The sequence below is a fragment of the Ceratotherium simum genome, chromosome 28 (assembly GCF_057802395.1).
Source record: "Ceratotherium simum simum isolate JZ-2026a chromosome 28, ASM5780239v1, whole genome shotgun sequence".
NCBI classification, from domain to species: domain Eukaryota; kingdom Metazoa; phylum Chordata; class Mammalia; order Perissodactyla; family Rhinocerotidae; genus Ceratotherium; species Ceratotherium simum.
The window spans coordinates 22,972,729-22,988,793 of NC_141927.1; the positions used below are offsets into that span (position 1 = coordinate 22,972,729).

General features: G+C 35.2%; 1 protein-coding gene across 6 annotated transcripts in view; it reads right to left on the reverse strand.

The window, feature by feature from the left end:
* TUSC3 (tumor suppressor candidate 3) overlaps window positions 1–16,065 on the reverse strand; it is a 255,626-nt gene that overhangs the window by 165,433 nt on the left and 74,128 nt on the right. For all 6 annotated transcript variants that reach the window (XR_015548829.1, XR_015548828.1, XR_015548830.1 and 3 more), the window contains exon 2: window positions 4,183–4,352. Coding sequence is in view for 3 of the 6 variants with exons in the window: in XM_087418454.1 (XP_087274580.1) it covers window positions 4,183–4,352 (170 nt within the window). In the remaining 3 variants the exon portion in view is untranslated. The remainder of the gene's footprint in view (window positions 1–4,182; window positions 4,353–16,065) is intronic.

A 16,065-nucleotide genomic window follows, 5' to 3' on the forward strand; every position in this document is an offset into this window, starting at 1 on the left:
ACAATCATCTACATCATACTTCAGAAATTTACACAGTTATTAAATAAACCCTTTACAATAACTTCCTAATTTTTGACTCCACCCTACTTTTCAACAAACCTGTTCTTCACCCATGAAAATCTAGCTTAATTACATCACACCTAGTTTACCATTTGTCCCTTGGCTTCCTTTGACCCCCTATCCAACTTTGAACCCATAGTTACACATTTCAAATATATTCCCCCTAGCACTCTCAAATCATTTGCATAATTCACTTCATACCATAAACCAATGTTAATGCCTAAGGAGGGTGTTCTTGCTCCTAAATTGCTGGGTATTGAGGAAGAACATCATTTAATTCTATACATTCTTCACTAAGAATCTGGGTACTCTAGTTTCTAAAAGGATCTTCAATGCTATCTGGCCATCCAGTTAGTTAAGCCTTCCCATACCCATTGCTCCTCAAGGAGAATAAATAAATAAAAGCTATGAATCATGAACCTGCTTCTTACCTTCCCTTTCTCTATACTGGCTGCAGCTTAGAATTACCTAGATCATATTTTTTTATAATGTCAATACCTTGGCCCCATTCTAAGACAATTAAATCAGGATATCTGGGTAGGGGAACAATAAATCTGCTCTACATTTTTTATTTGCCTTTAAATCTTCACCTGTTCTTTCTTTCTTTCTTCTCTAACAACCCTACTCCCACCCTGATCCATGAATTATCTTAACTTCTAATAACTTCAATCTTTTTCTCTTATAAGTCTAAAACTATTCTAAAATTTAAGGTTTACTATAAAATGGGCCCTAATAAACAAACAAAGGTTATTTTGATCTAGGTGTCATTAAAAAATTAAGCCTCCATATTTAACAATTCATTTAACAACATAATAAGTTAAGTAAAATAATGCCTAAAAGATGCACCATTTAACAGTATTGTTTATGTTATCCCAATACATACAATTTTATGTAACTGTGAAATCAATACTTGAATAATAAAGTCTTTCTAGATTACAGTTGCAAAAAAAAATAATGATCATTTAAATACATTTCTTAATAGTGGTAAATACAGGAAATCAATATATTCAATTTTTAGAAGCAAACAAATGATTTCCCTAAAATCTACATGGTAAAATAAGATTCAAAAAGAAATTTTGTATTTTTAGTGGAAACTGAACTGTTACACCAAAATGCCAATTAGGTGGTATTTTTATCTGAGTAGGGCTTTACAGCATCCCTTAAGGTATGTATACCGTATCTATACGTGCTAGCCCAATTCTGACAACAGTGTTAATGCTCACTTGAGTACTCAGATTGGATAGGAAAGGAACTCAGAATCATCTGAAGTGCTGTTTTTCAAAATACTTTTGCTCATCATCTTCTCTATCCACTTTTAACCATGACCCAACATATACTCATTATTAGGTTAAGATAAGATCCTTCTTGAAAACTTCAGAACACTATAATTCCCATTCTGCAAACTAGTCTGAGTGAAACTCTTCTTTGTTTTCACTGAACCATGTTACTATTAACTTCAGTCTCCACTAGAATTCAAAATGATTTAGACATCTGAATAAAGTCTATAGATAAATATACGTAGAGTTGGGATGTGGAGCCACCATATAAAAAGTGTTTGTTCTTGAAAAGAAAAAGTGTTCAGCCAAGAATAAATAGACAACTTGAAATGTCCTTAACCATTGAGGAAATGAAATATGTAATTTAAAATCTCCAGACTCAGATGAGAATTCTGTCAAACATTTAAAGAAGAATTAACACAATCTTCTAAAACTGTATAATTTTACACAATCTCTTCCAGAAAATAAATGAGGAGGGAACATTTCCCAACTACTTTATGAGGCTAAGTATTACCCTGATACCAAAACTAGACAAAGATAGTATAAATAATGAAAACTACAGATCAATATCATGAACTTAGATGTAAAATTCTTCAACAAAATACAGTCAGGCATCGCTAAATGACAGGGATGTGTTCTAAGAAATGCGTGATTAGGAAATTTTGTGCAAACACCATAGAGTGAACTTACACTAACCCACATGGTATAGCCTACTACACACCGAGGCTATAGGGTACTAACCTTATGGGACCACCGTTGTATACGTGGTCCGTCGTTGACCAAAACATTGTTATGGGGTGCATAACAGCAAACAGAATCCAGCAATACATAAAAAGAATAATATACCACAATCAGGTGGGATTGATTCCAAAAGCAAGGCTGGTGCAACATTAAAAAGTCAATGTAAGCCACCATATCAACAGCCTAAAGAAGAAAACTCATATCAATTCAGACCAAAAAAATTTGACAAAATCCCACATCCGTTCATGATAAAAACTCTCAGCAAACCAGAAAAGAAGAACTTCCCCAACTTGACAAAGAACATCTTCAAAAATCTTACAGTTAATATCATATTTAATGAAGAAAGACTGAATGTGCTCTCCCAAAGATCAGATCAAAATGTAAAACTATAAAACTTTTAGAAAAAACATAAGAGAAAAACTTTGGGATCTAGGGCTGGGCAAAGAGTTCAATTTGACAGCAAAAATAACAGCTGTAAAAGGAGAAACTGATAAATTGGACTCATCACATTGAAATCTGCAAAAGATCCTGTTATGAGCATGAAAAGAAAAGCCATAGACTAGGAAAAAATATTTGAAAACCACATATCTGACAAAGAACTAATATCTACAATATATAAAGAACTCTCAAAACGCAGCTTAAAAAAATCCAATTAGAAATGGGCAAAAGATATGAACAGATATCACACCAAAGAGGTGATACATAGATAACAAATAAGCACATGAAAAGATGTTCAACACCACTGGCCATTAGGGAAATGCAAAATAAAACCACAGTGAGATATCATTAGATACCTAGCAGAATAGCTAAAATAAAATAGTGACAACACAAAATGCCAGTGAGGAAATGGAAGAACTAGATCACTCATACACTGCTGGTGGGAATGTAAAATCATACAGCTACTCTTAGAAAACATTTTGGCAGTTTCTTACAAAGCTCAACACACAACTACCAAACAACCCAGTTGTCACACTCTTTGGCATTTATCCCAAAGAAATGAAAACTTAAGTTCATACAAAAACCTGTACAAGAATGTTCATAGGAGTTACATTTGTAACAGCCAAAAACTAGAAACAACCCAGATGTCCTTTAACAGATGGTTAAACAGACTGTAGTACATCCATACCATGGAACATTACTCAGCAATAAACAGAATAAACTGCTGATAAATGCAACTACTTGAATGGATTTTGAGGGAACTGCGGTAAATAAAAAAAGACAAACCCAAACGGTCATATACTGTATGATTCCATTTACATCACATTCTTGAAATGACAAAATTATGGAAATAGAGAACAAATTCAGGACGTGGGAAGCAGAATGGGGGGATATGTGGCTACATAGGGCAACAGGAGGAATTCTTATGGTGATGGAACTGTTCTGTATCTTAACAGTATCGATACCTATATCCTCCTTGTGATCGTGTACTGTAGTTTTGCAAGATGTTACCAATGGGGACACTGGGTAAAAAGTATATAGGATCTCTCTGTATTATTTCCTGCAATTGCATGTGAACCTATAATTATCTCAAAATAAAAAGTTTAATTTAAAAAAAGCATTGTTGCACATGTATTATATTTGCACTTGTCCAAAATGTTTAGTATGTTCCTACTGAAAAATATTTCATTCATTTCAAATTGTTTACTTCTATATTATAGAAGAAATTTCTATTCACTGGAGGTATTGAAAAGTAAATGGACTTCCCTAGGTAAAAGTGTGTCCTCTCTATTAATCTGTTAAAATAGAATATGTTTAAGGGTTACTTCATTGCCCATAAGATATAATTAGGTGACCTACAAGGCAATATTTGAAACAAATTCTATCACATATTTACTTTTATACAGGACATAAAGAAACAAATCTGTTTTACGATTACATGTGGATTGGTCAATAAATATTTTATACAATATAAGAATATTAGCCTATCAAAGTTATTTTCTAAAATACAATGATTCTGAACTTACTTTTAAACGCACATAGTTACAGTTGACTACCACATTGAACAACTGTTTAATTCTACTATACACATTTATCTTAAATGTAATAAAATAAATATATAAGCATGGGATCATAGTTTTTAAATATTTTTTAATACAGAAATTACCTGCACACAGAACACTGCCGCTGAGGCTGAAGAGCAGTGAACATAACAATCATAGAATAGTTTCGCGGTGGCGCCTTTATAAATTTTCGGAATTTGTCGCCATTCATTCGGAAGATTGAGCGCCTGGAACTCCATTCCATCAGCTGTTCTACTTTTTCGGCTAAAAGATTCTGCAATTAAACATAGGAATTTAAATTTATACAGAGTTAAAGCCCTTCAGTTTGTATTTCATATAAACAGAATGACATGAGATTATATTTTACCCAAAATTAATTTCTGCTAGAAGTTCTTGTTTTGGTGAATATATTCATTGTTAATTGACCGTATATGCAGAAAATATTTCATTTTATTTTTCCTAATGATCGCAAAGGTTTATAAAACAGATATCAAAAGCAAAACAGACTTTCACTTCCAGAAAGATGAAATAGACATGCTTTTCCCTAATCCTCCCACTAAATACAGCTAAAAACTCTGGTCATTATACACAAAACAAGCATACAAAGGCTCTGAAAAGTGGAGAGAAGGACTGGCTAGGAACCTCAGGAATGAAGAATGACATGGCGGTGAGCTCCCTGGGCTTTCTTTCCACCTCACCTATCCCAGGCTGGTTGTTGGAGAAGTCGGCAATCCAAGAACACCAAACGCCACAGACCAAAAAAGCCCCGAGAAAAGCCTGCTGTCTCTACCCAAAGGATGAGGAAAGGGCCAACCTAATAAGACAAAAAAAATAACAACTGCTCTAGTCTAGCCAAACACCACAGAAAACAAAACTGTAGCCCCACCACCATCCTCACTAGCAAGGCTGAATCGGTGAGCCTCAACTCGAGTGTAAATTTCCCTCTAAGCTTTAACATCCAACAACATGGAGGAATCTCATAAACACAAAGCTGAGTGAAAGCAACTTATATACAAAAGAGTGTTGTATGATTCCATTTATATTAAGGTCAAAAATAGGAAAAATTAATCTACTGTGCTAAAAGTCAGGACAGCGGCTAATCTGGAGCAGGCAGAGGGACGGTGGGCTGGCACAGTGACTGTTGACACAATACAAACGGAGCTGGGATGCTGGTAACATTCTGTTCCGAGGTGAGGGGTGAGGGTGGAAGGAAGTTAACACTCTAACTTCTGTAGAGAATGCTCTTAGTCTTCAGATCGTTCATTTTACTTGAAAAAGTCTGAGAAGTAAAAATTCTGTGGGGTTGTAGTCCTACAAGAAAAGAAATTCCCTGCCCTTGGAAAACCAAGCAAGCATCAGCGGTCAGGGGAGAAAGGCTTGAACTGTGCCATTTAAGCAAGCTGCACACTAGAATTTAGAGAGAAATGTAATCTCTTTCCCCTCCCTCTCAAGTAAAGTGGCTCCTCACGAATCACTCACAGAGACTGGGCATGTATGCAAGAAGGGCAGAACGTAGAACAGTGCAGCCACTATGGAACAGTATGGAGGTTCCCCCCAAAATTAAAAATACAACTACCAGATGACCCAGCAATCCCATTTATGGGCATAAATCCAAAAGAACTGAAACCAGAATCTCAAAGAGATATCTACACCCCCATGTTCATTGCAGCAATATTCACAATAGCCAAGATAAGAAAACAACCCAAATGTCCACTGACAGATGAATGGATAAAGAAAATGTGGTAACTGTGTGCAGGGAGATATATATACACACACAATGGAATATTATTCAGTGTTAAGAAGGAAATCCTGCCATTTACAACAATATGTATAAACATAGAGGACATTATGCTAAATGAAATAAGCCAGTAACAGAAGGACAAATACTATATGATTCCACTTACATGAGGTATGTAAAAGAGTCAAACTCAGAAGCAGACAACAGAATGGTGGCTGCCAGGGGCTGGGGGAAAGGGGAAACCGGGAATTGTTGCTCAATGAGTATAAAGTTTCAGTTATGCAAGATGAGTAAGTTCTAGAGATCTGCTGTACAACACAGTACCTATAGCTAATAATACAGTATTGTACACTTTAAAATATGTTAAGAGGATAGATCTCATATTAAGTGTTCATACCACAAAACACATACAGACAAAAGAACACAAAGGAATTTCTGAAGGTGATGGATGTGTTTAGTATTTTGATTGTGGTGATGGTATCACAGATGTGTGCAGTAAGTCAAACTCATCAAGATGTATACATTAAATGTGTTCAATTTTTTGTGTATCAATCATAACTCAATAAAGCTAGGGAAAAAAACGACAAAGAAGACAGAAGAGGAGGCAGGTATCTTACCCGGAGTTAGAGTAAAATACTTGTTGAAGTGCTCTACACCTACCTGAGGAAGGAAAAAGACAAATCTAAAGAATGGAAGAGAGAAGGAAGGGCAGGAGAATAACCTGGTCAAAGAGCAGAATGCTTGAATTAGTAATTTGACAGAGAGCACATTCAGATAAGCATACAATGGCAGGCTAAGCATAGGAAAAAGAAAAATTATAGCCAAACTGAAAGTTAAATAAAACTTATTTTAGAAGATACTGCTGTGCCTCATCAATACACACAAAACAGCTGAAAACTACGTAGAAGGATTTTTACTATTTTTAGTTTTAATTCTGAGAAACAAAGTGAGGGTATTTTTCATGTTAAGCATACTTTACTAGGGTTTGCCTTAAACTGTTATATATTTATTTATTTATTTTAAAATCTTCAATTGTTTACCATAACATTCAGTGAGTCAATTTAGTACCTACAAATTCTTCTGAGCCTTGAACAAATTTTAAAATAACAACATATATAATATATATAAATATTTTATTTACAGGGACTGTGACCCTTCTATGCAAAGACAGAACCTCCAGACTGGAAATCAAGCAGGGTAATCCACTAATGAGGGCAGAAGGGAACTGGTCTAAGAAAGTTAATTATCTGCCAGTTCCTAGAGTATTTTAATATACTTTTCTCATTATATACAAATCTACACATTAACACACACCACAAACACACACTTTCCTTTTATTAGTCTTTGAATTTCTATAATTATCTTACTCTATTTTTTCTTTTTTAAAAAAAAAAATCACATAATTACACCAATACGTATCTATCAAGGCATTAAACAACTGTGAAAGGTAGAAGATTTTACTCTACTTCCAAGTTATCAAGGAAGCCAGCCAAAGTTTCATGGACGCTGGCAGAAACAAGAATCCTAAATCAGAGATTTTTTTTTTTCTGGTAAGGCTTATTTTTTTTCCAGCTTTATTGAGGTATAATTGACAAAACTGTAAGATCTTTACAGTGAATAACATGATAACTGGATATGCATATACATTGTGAAAAGACTCCCTCCATCGAATTAATTAACACATCCATCACCTCACATATATCTTTTTTTTTTTTTTTTGGTGAGAACATGCAAGTTCTACTCTTTCAGCAAATTTCAATTTTACAATACAATGTTATTAACTATAGTCACCATGTTATACATTAGATGCTCAGACCTTATTCATCTTATAACTGAAAGTTCGTACCCTTTTACCAACCTTTCCTTGTTCCCCCACCCTCCTCATACCCCCCAGCCCATGGCAATCGCTTTTCAGCTCTTTGTTTCTACAAGCTCAACTTTTTGTTTTTTTAGATTCTGCATTTAAGCGATACCATGAGGTATCTCTCTTTCTCTGTCTGGCTTATTTCACTTAGTTCAACCTTAGGATGAACCTTCAGGTTCATCCACGTTGTCACAAATGACAGGGTTTCCTTCTTTTACAAGGCTGAATAATTTTCCATTATATATAAATATACACACACACACACACACACACACACATATAATACACACACCACACTATCTTTATCCATTCCTGTGGCACAATGGGCAGTATGAGCTTCATGTTGTCACCCAAGTCCCAAGAGGTTGGTGTGGAGTAGCCCAGGTGGATGATACTCAATGGGTTTATGTCACAGCTGAAGGACTCAAAGCTTAGGAAACCTCAATTTTTTAAAGGTACTGTTAACCAACCTTTGCCCTAGAGGGAAAAATTATCTTTATTATCCTGGACAAGAAACAAATCTGACTCAGACCTGGAATGAGATCTTATCTTTACCTTTCAAGGCTGTTTATACAACAATATCCTTGAAAAGACAGTCCAGATAATGCCTGTGCTCAGATGTGCAGAAACATGAGAGATCCACTGTCTCCCAATAATATCAATCAATACACTCTTTAAATCACATAATGAATGTGAAGACATAATCAGACCAAGTCAAACACTAAATGTAGGTTGTTTATTGACCTTTTAGGAGTTAAAAATCTAGTTCTGCTACATATGCCTAAAAGACAGGATGGAAATATACATCAGTTTGTCAACAACAGCCAACCTCTGGGTGGTGGATGTGGGTAGCTGACCCTGACACTCTCATAGTTGGATTCTGACACAACACTACAATTAGCTAAGAAAAACCTATCCATCTATTCTAAAATATCTATGGCAGGACTATATTGTTCCTAGATTTTTTTTAAGGCTTCAAGACTTCCAAGGCCAGATCCAGAACTCACTTCCCATAAGAAGTACCTACTGTAACAGAGTCTCCACACATGCTTCCATCCCACCAACACCTGTGTTAAACTAAACAAGCAGGTAAACAAGGCTGGCACTCATATTTCCCAAAGGCTTTCCACCTCTGAGGTAATATTAAGCTCATTTACTGGCCTGATCAGGCCTCTCAATGAAAATCCCACAGTGAGAGGAATATTTCTTACTAAAAAGAGACTAGATAAGTTACATCTGCCCTTAAAAAACAAAAACAACAAAAAAATGCATAATCATAAAGTGGCTGAAGTAAACTCCTTCAGAATTAAGCAAATACAAATCTCTCCTTTTCCCGACTATTGAGACCGTGCAACTTGACAACCACTGTGCTACAGATATCAGGGTACACAGTCAAGTTTAATACCAATGTAAAAATATAAGTTTTACACAATCATGCCTTGGAAAAGGTAAAATCCCAATTATAAGTAGTTTTCCTATTGCAGATAATCTGGAAAATAATTTTTTTTAAGAAGAAAACACCCATCAGCCCCATCAGTGTGCATCAGTCTGACAGACTCGCTATTGGTATTTCTGTTCTTACCATGCTCCTTAAAAGCCCTGAATCAGTGTAAAATGCTAATGCTACCTGCAACGTGTTAATGTATCAGAGTGAGTTTCACTACACCCTTACCAGATTCATTCTCATTTATATCCATTCTGTCTCTCTCTCTCCGCCCCCCAACTTAGTAGGTGAAAATGGTATCTCATTGTTTTAATTTGCACTGTTATTTTCTGGCAAAATTAAACAGTTTTCCACATTCTGCATACAAGTTCTCTCTCTCACTAGTGTTCTCATGTCCTTTGTCTTTGATCTACTCATGAATATAATTTAATTTGTCCTACAGAATAGATGAAAATGTATGCAATATAATTCCTTCTATACTAATCAAAATTAAAACAGCACCAGGATAAGATTTTGTCACTTCTAAATTATCCTCTTTTTGCTTATAAGGGTGAACAAGGAGGAGGGGAGAGTGACAATAAGAAAATAATGTTTTCAAAGTATATATTTGATTATATTTTGTGAATTATTTTTATTTAGAAAGATTCAATTTACCATAGGAAAAATCTCAATTCTTTAAAACTTGGAGGAAAAAATCCATGTTCTAGCACCACGATGAATAACAAACGATGGTTCCATTAAGAAGTGAAGTCTCCCTCCTATTCTCTTTTAGTATCCCAATTGCTTGATGATTCAAACAAGTTTCTCTCCTAATGTGACTACTCAAACCAGATTAGAACATTAGTAAAATCCACACAAAGATTATCCTATGAATTTTAAGTACCAAACAATTTTTAATATTCTCTTCCAAAACATAAGCATGTGGGGTGACAGTTCTCATGACTGTGGTGATAGAGCCACAACTGTACATTTGTCAAAACTCACAGAAATATGTGACACAAAAATGAATTTTATTTAACAAAATTTTTTTTAAATCAACCAAGATTGGTGGAAAGGGACCCAAAATGAAATACGAACTTTAATACATGAACCCGACTGTATTACAAAATAAACATAACTTTGGAAAACAGTATTTGATTAGATACTCTTAAAGCTAAAGGAAAAAGAACTGTACACAAACGCCACACTGCAGTTAGCTATTTTATATTCTCAGGATTGGCACTACTGAGTATTTGAGTACCTTATGAGTACAACAGAGTTGAACAAATAAGTAAATATATTATAGATACTTATCACTGTCAGAAAGAAGTTAGGAAAGAGGGAAGGCTAGAAGAAATCCTTTGGTACTGGATAGGAATTGGAGGCATCCACATTAACTTGCGGCCTTTAAAACAGATATGTATATCTGTATTTTACAGATAGACACAGAAATAAATATGGACCTATATATATGCACGGATTAGTATATGTATATTTCCTAGCTCTGTCCACTGAGAAGGCTGAGGAGCAATGACATCCCAATAGCAGTGAGCACACCTAGCACTTAGATCTCAGTTTCTAAATACGATTCTCCATTAAAGGAACCAGGGTTCCCTGCAGAAGCAGTTGATTAAAATGCTGAGGCAGAGAAAAACAACATGCGACTAGAATGTCTTGTGGTAGCAGAAAGTAAAGAAGTTCTCAAAAAAAGGCATGTCAAAGGACACAGGAACCAGCTGGAAAAAGCTCCCAATAACCAAAGCTGCAAAAATTTAAGCAACAGAAAGGACAATAGTATTGAATTCTGAATAAAAAAATGTCCACAAGTCCATACTTGCATAAATAAATAACTGAATGAATAAACAAATAAGCGGAAAGGGATAGCTTTTCCTTACAGAAGAATTCCAAACAATAAATGTAGAAGCAGTAAAGGAAAGAGAAAATCACCATTAGAACACCACAGTAAGTTAGACCCACCAATGGGTCCTAAGCTGAGCAGCTGAAATTTTGAGGAGAAACAGAATATTTGTACAGTCTCAAATACCTTTCCAAAGATATTTATTAATCATCAAGAGAAAAACAGTACCACGATAGTGGAGAAACCCAGCAGACAACACCTTATCCTAGTGATCAGTGTTAACAATACCAGTAACATGACATATCAACATCACGTTCTCCCTGAGATGATCTACTGAGAAGAGCACATCACTTCTGTGGTATTCTTGGCAGAAATGCACAACCTCAATCTAACCATGAGAAAACATTACACGAGTCCAAATTAAGTATTTCTGCAAAATAACTGACCAGAACTCTTCAAAAGTGTCAAGTTCACGAAAGACAAGGAAAGACTGATGAGCTGTCCCAGACTGGAGAAGACTAAGGAGACATGACAACTAAACACATTGTGGAACCCTGGAATGGATCCTGGAACAGAGAAGTGACATTAGTGGAACTAGTGACATTTGAATAATGTCTAAAAGTTAGTTAATAATACTGAACCAATGTTAATTTCTTTTTTTGATAATTGCACATATTGTCAATCTTGGGAGAAACTGAGTGAAAGGCATATGGGAACTCTATACAATTTCTGCAACTTTTCTATAGGTTTAAAATTATTTCAAAATGAAAAGCAAAAGAAAACATAAGCAATATGATATAAAAATACATTATTTTCCTAAATAAATGTGCACAAGTTTTATCTATTGGTCAGCCTATGTTGGGATGAAAGTTTCTGTGCTATCAATTCAAAGAGAAGATTACAGCTCAGTGCTACTTTATACTGGCACATTTTCAAAGTGAGTAATTATTTTTAATTTTTTTAAAGTATTATGATCAGGATCATGAAGGTGAGAAAAAAGAAAATCAGGCAAAACTCTTAGTTCAACTGATTTTGATAGACTTGTTGGGAAATCCTCAGGATGATACTCGAAGCCCACCCTGAAGAAAGTGAAGCACCAAAAGTGCATGTATTTATACATGAGAGGTAAGCATTCCGTAATTCAAAAAATATTTACTGCATAACTACTATGCACCAGGCACAGAATTAGGACCTGAGAATACAAGAGTAAATATGATACAGTCCCCACCCTCATTGACTTTATAGTGATGTTTCTCACATTTTAATAGTGTACTGATCCCTTTTAAAGAAAAGAAATTCTTGCAACCCGTTCTCCCAGGTGTCTTAACTATTTTTACTATAATGTTATTCCAATATGTAGAAATTTAATAGGCATAAACTCCTTAAGCTTCTATATCACGTAACTAAAATACAACAAATTTAAAACTATTTACAAAGGTAATGTCAAAACTTATCCATAGAATCAAACACCAATTTAATATGATAAGTGATGATGTTTTTAAAAACTAAAATGGCACTTGTTACTTGAATGTAGCACTGTCGGCAAAGGTACGGGTTCTTTATACTGATTGTGTAATGATTTACTCTTTCTGCCACTTGGTGAGATAACTGTGCTATAAAGGAAAATGGAAGCCAAAGAATAGAAGCCTTAAAAAATTAGGGGCTAAGTCAAGATATGGAAATGACCCAAGTGTCCACTGACAGATTAATGGGTAAAGAAAAAATACAGAGAGATAGATACACACACACACACAATAGAATATTATTCAGCCATAAAACAGAAGGAAATCCTGCCATTTGCAACAACATGGATGAACCTGGAGGCCATTATGCTAAGTGAAGTAAGCCAGACATGGAAAGACAAATATCGCATGATCTCACTTACATGTTGAGTCTTAAAAAAAAAAGAAGAAAAAAGTCAACTCATAGTAACAGAGAGTAGAATGGTGGTTACCAAGAGACTAGGGGGTAAGGGAAAGGGCAGATACTGATCACAGGGTACACACTTTCAGTTATAAGATGAGTAAGTTCTAGAAACTTAATGTACAACACAGTGACTGTAGTTGATAATGTATTATATACTTGCAATTTGCTAAGACAATAGATTCTCACCACAAAAAAAAAAAAGGTAACTATGGGAGGTGATAGATATGTTAATTAGTTTGATTGGGGTAATCATTTCACAATGTATACAGATATCAAAACATCACACTGCACACCTTAAATATATATAATTTTGGTCAAAAATAAAATATTCAATAAAAAAAGTTAAAGGCTAAGGACTTTTGTTTTAGAAAGATCCCTCAAGTTGCAAGGTTGAGAATCGACAAGAGGAGGGAAGAGTGTAGGCAGTAGAAGTCAGCTTAAAATGATGACAGCATGGAACAGAGTAGAGGCAGTATAGAGGGAGAAGATGTAAAGAGATATGAGAGATATGTAGGCATCCTAATTAGTAGGACTTGGTGATCATAAAGAGGAGTAAGATGATGGAGAGAGGAGTCAAGGATGACACCAAAGTTTCTGCTCTGAGCATATGTGTGAATAATTTTCTCACTAAGACAAGGAAACACAAGTAGAAGAGCAAGTCTGTAAGAAATTGAGGTCAGTTTTGTACACGTTGATTTGATGTGCCTGCCTCCTATTTAAGGGCAGGGACTATGGTCCGTTTGTTTACTCTTGTATTCTAGATGCCTAAAATAGCACCCAGCATATAACATGCATCAAAAAATATTTGCAGAATAAATTCACAAATTACAGCATGCTAATAAGAGATACCTCTTTAGAAAGCACATTGACTTTAAAGCTCCAACCTTCCCTGGAAGATACAAAAAGTTGAGAGAACACTAAACAAAAAGAAGAAAGAAGATGAAAACATCACAAAGCCTGAACAAGACCCTTGTTTAAAAACCTTCAGTGGCTGCCTACTGACAGAATAAAATCTACATGGCACACAGGATCAAGGTCACTATCTGGCTCTAATCTCTATTTTACTAGTTTCATCTCCTGCTGTTACCTTATCCTCTACGTACACCACATCACCTATCTTATACCTAGACTGGGAGCACCTAAGAATCAGTATTTTTCTTAATAAATTTCTTGCATAGGTCTAACATGAAGACTAAGTTGAGAAGCCACTACTCCAATCAATCTCAGAAATATGGCACTTTTTTTTACATCACCAGGTGCAGCACAGAATACCTACCTCACTCCTCTTCGCTGGCAATTCCCTAGTGAATTTATCCTGTCCAAAAGGAGCCAACTCAAATATAACCACATGCAAGGATTCTTTCATAAAGCCTCCTAGGGACGGTCAGCCCTTCCTTTGTAGAAACTTCTGCTAGACCACCTACCACACTGCATCATGATCTATCTGCATGGCTGCCTTCCCTACTACATACCACCTTTGTAGCCCTAGGTTCTTGAAAAGTCCAAAGGACATAATAGATACTGAAGCAGTGTGTAGCTGAAGTAGGAGTTTTACTGCCCTTAAATTACAAATTGTTAACTAAAGATTCAGGAAATATTTCTAAATTCCATCTACAACACCAATATAGAGTTAGGGGAGAACCAAAGATATTTCCAATTGAGCTTTGGTAGTTTTAACATATTTGAGTTTATTTTAAAATCACTAAAATAGTTTGGTAATTTACAAACATACACATCATATGCAAATTTCTAGGAATTTGAATTTTATATACAAATATATATCACTATTTATAAACTTCTAAAATAGAAATTAGTCACTATGAAAAGGCAAGAAAGAACAAGACCTCTACTTTTTTTTTGGAGTATTCATTTCTGAACCTATTCCTATACTACACTAGGTTATCTACCTTTATTCCCAAAAGGAGTAAGTGATCAGTTTTTCTCTCTCTTGCCTCAAGCACCTTTTCCCTGTTTCAAAGCTAGCAAGCGAGTAGTCAGCGGCACCTGAAATTACCCTAAGATATATACCTTTGACTCATCATTTCTGAATTCTCTCAAGGAAACATGAGACGGTATACAAGGGTAACTATGTTAACTACATAAATGACCTTTATAAACAAAGGAAAAAACAAAATCTATCTAAACCAAATTAAAACCTTTGCCTTCCCACCTTACTCATGTCAACATATCATCCCTGATACAGAGCCAGACAATGACAATTAAGCACATTCATTACAGAACCATACCAATTAAGTTTATTTTTAAAGTGTAGCATCATCATCCGTACCATAATATGAGGCTCAAAATCAACGAAGAAGAATAAATATTTAATGGGTACTTCCAGTATGTCAGGTACCATTCAAGGCATGCCCCATTTTACAATGTGTCAGGTGCCATACGAACAACTCCATTGTACAGGGAAACAAAATTCAGGCTCAGAGAACCTAAAACACTAACTCATGAGCAAATTAATAAGTAGTTAAGAAGGGATTCAAACTCGGCTTTTCTATTGTTAATTCCTATGCTGTTTTCTCTATGTAATATAGGTGTGTGTGTGTGTATGTTACAGATGTATATTATATACATATATGCATTTTGTATTATACACATACACAATCTTTTTTAAAAAAAAACTTGGGAGAGGGAGTCGGCCCCTCAGGGGAGGGTAGTGGTTAAGTTCGGCACATTCTGCTTTGGTGGCCCGGATTCACGGGTTTGGATCCCAGGCACAGACCTACACCACTCGTCAGCCATGCTGAGGCTGTTACCCACACACAAAATAGAGGAAGACTGGCACAGATCTTAGCTCAGGTCTAATCCTCCCAAAGAAAAAAAGAGGAAAATTGGCAACAGATGTTAGCTCAGGGCGAATCTTTCTCACAAAAAAAAAAAAAAAAAAACCTTGGGGGACTATTTAAACAGAAGTAGACTTTTCTATACAGTGAGACAGTTTATTATAAAAGTTCCTCTAATTTAATTCCCTGACTAGGCCTAGAAAGTAATTCTTTCTAAGCATGCATCACGTATGGCAAAAACTAGGCCAGATAAACAAGTTAATATGTAGTTCCCAATTGCTTAAAGGTTTTAAGTTAACATAGAAAAAATCTATTTTATAAGTGCCAATACATAAACAACATACTTGAAGAACATAATAACAAAAACACTGAATATTAAAAAT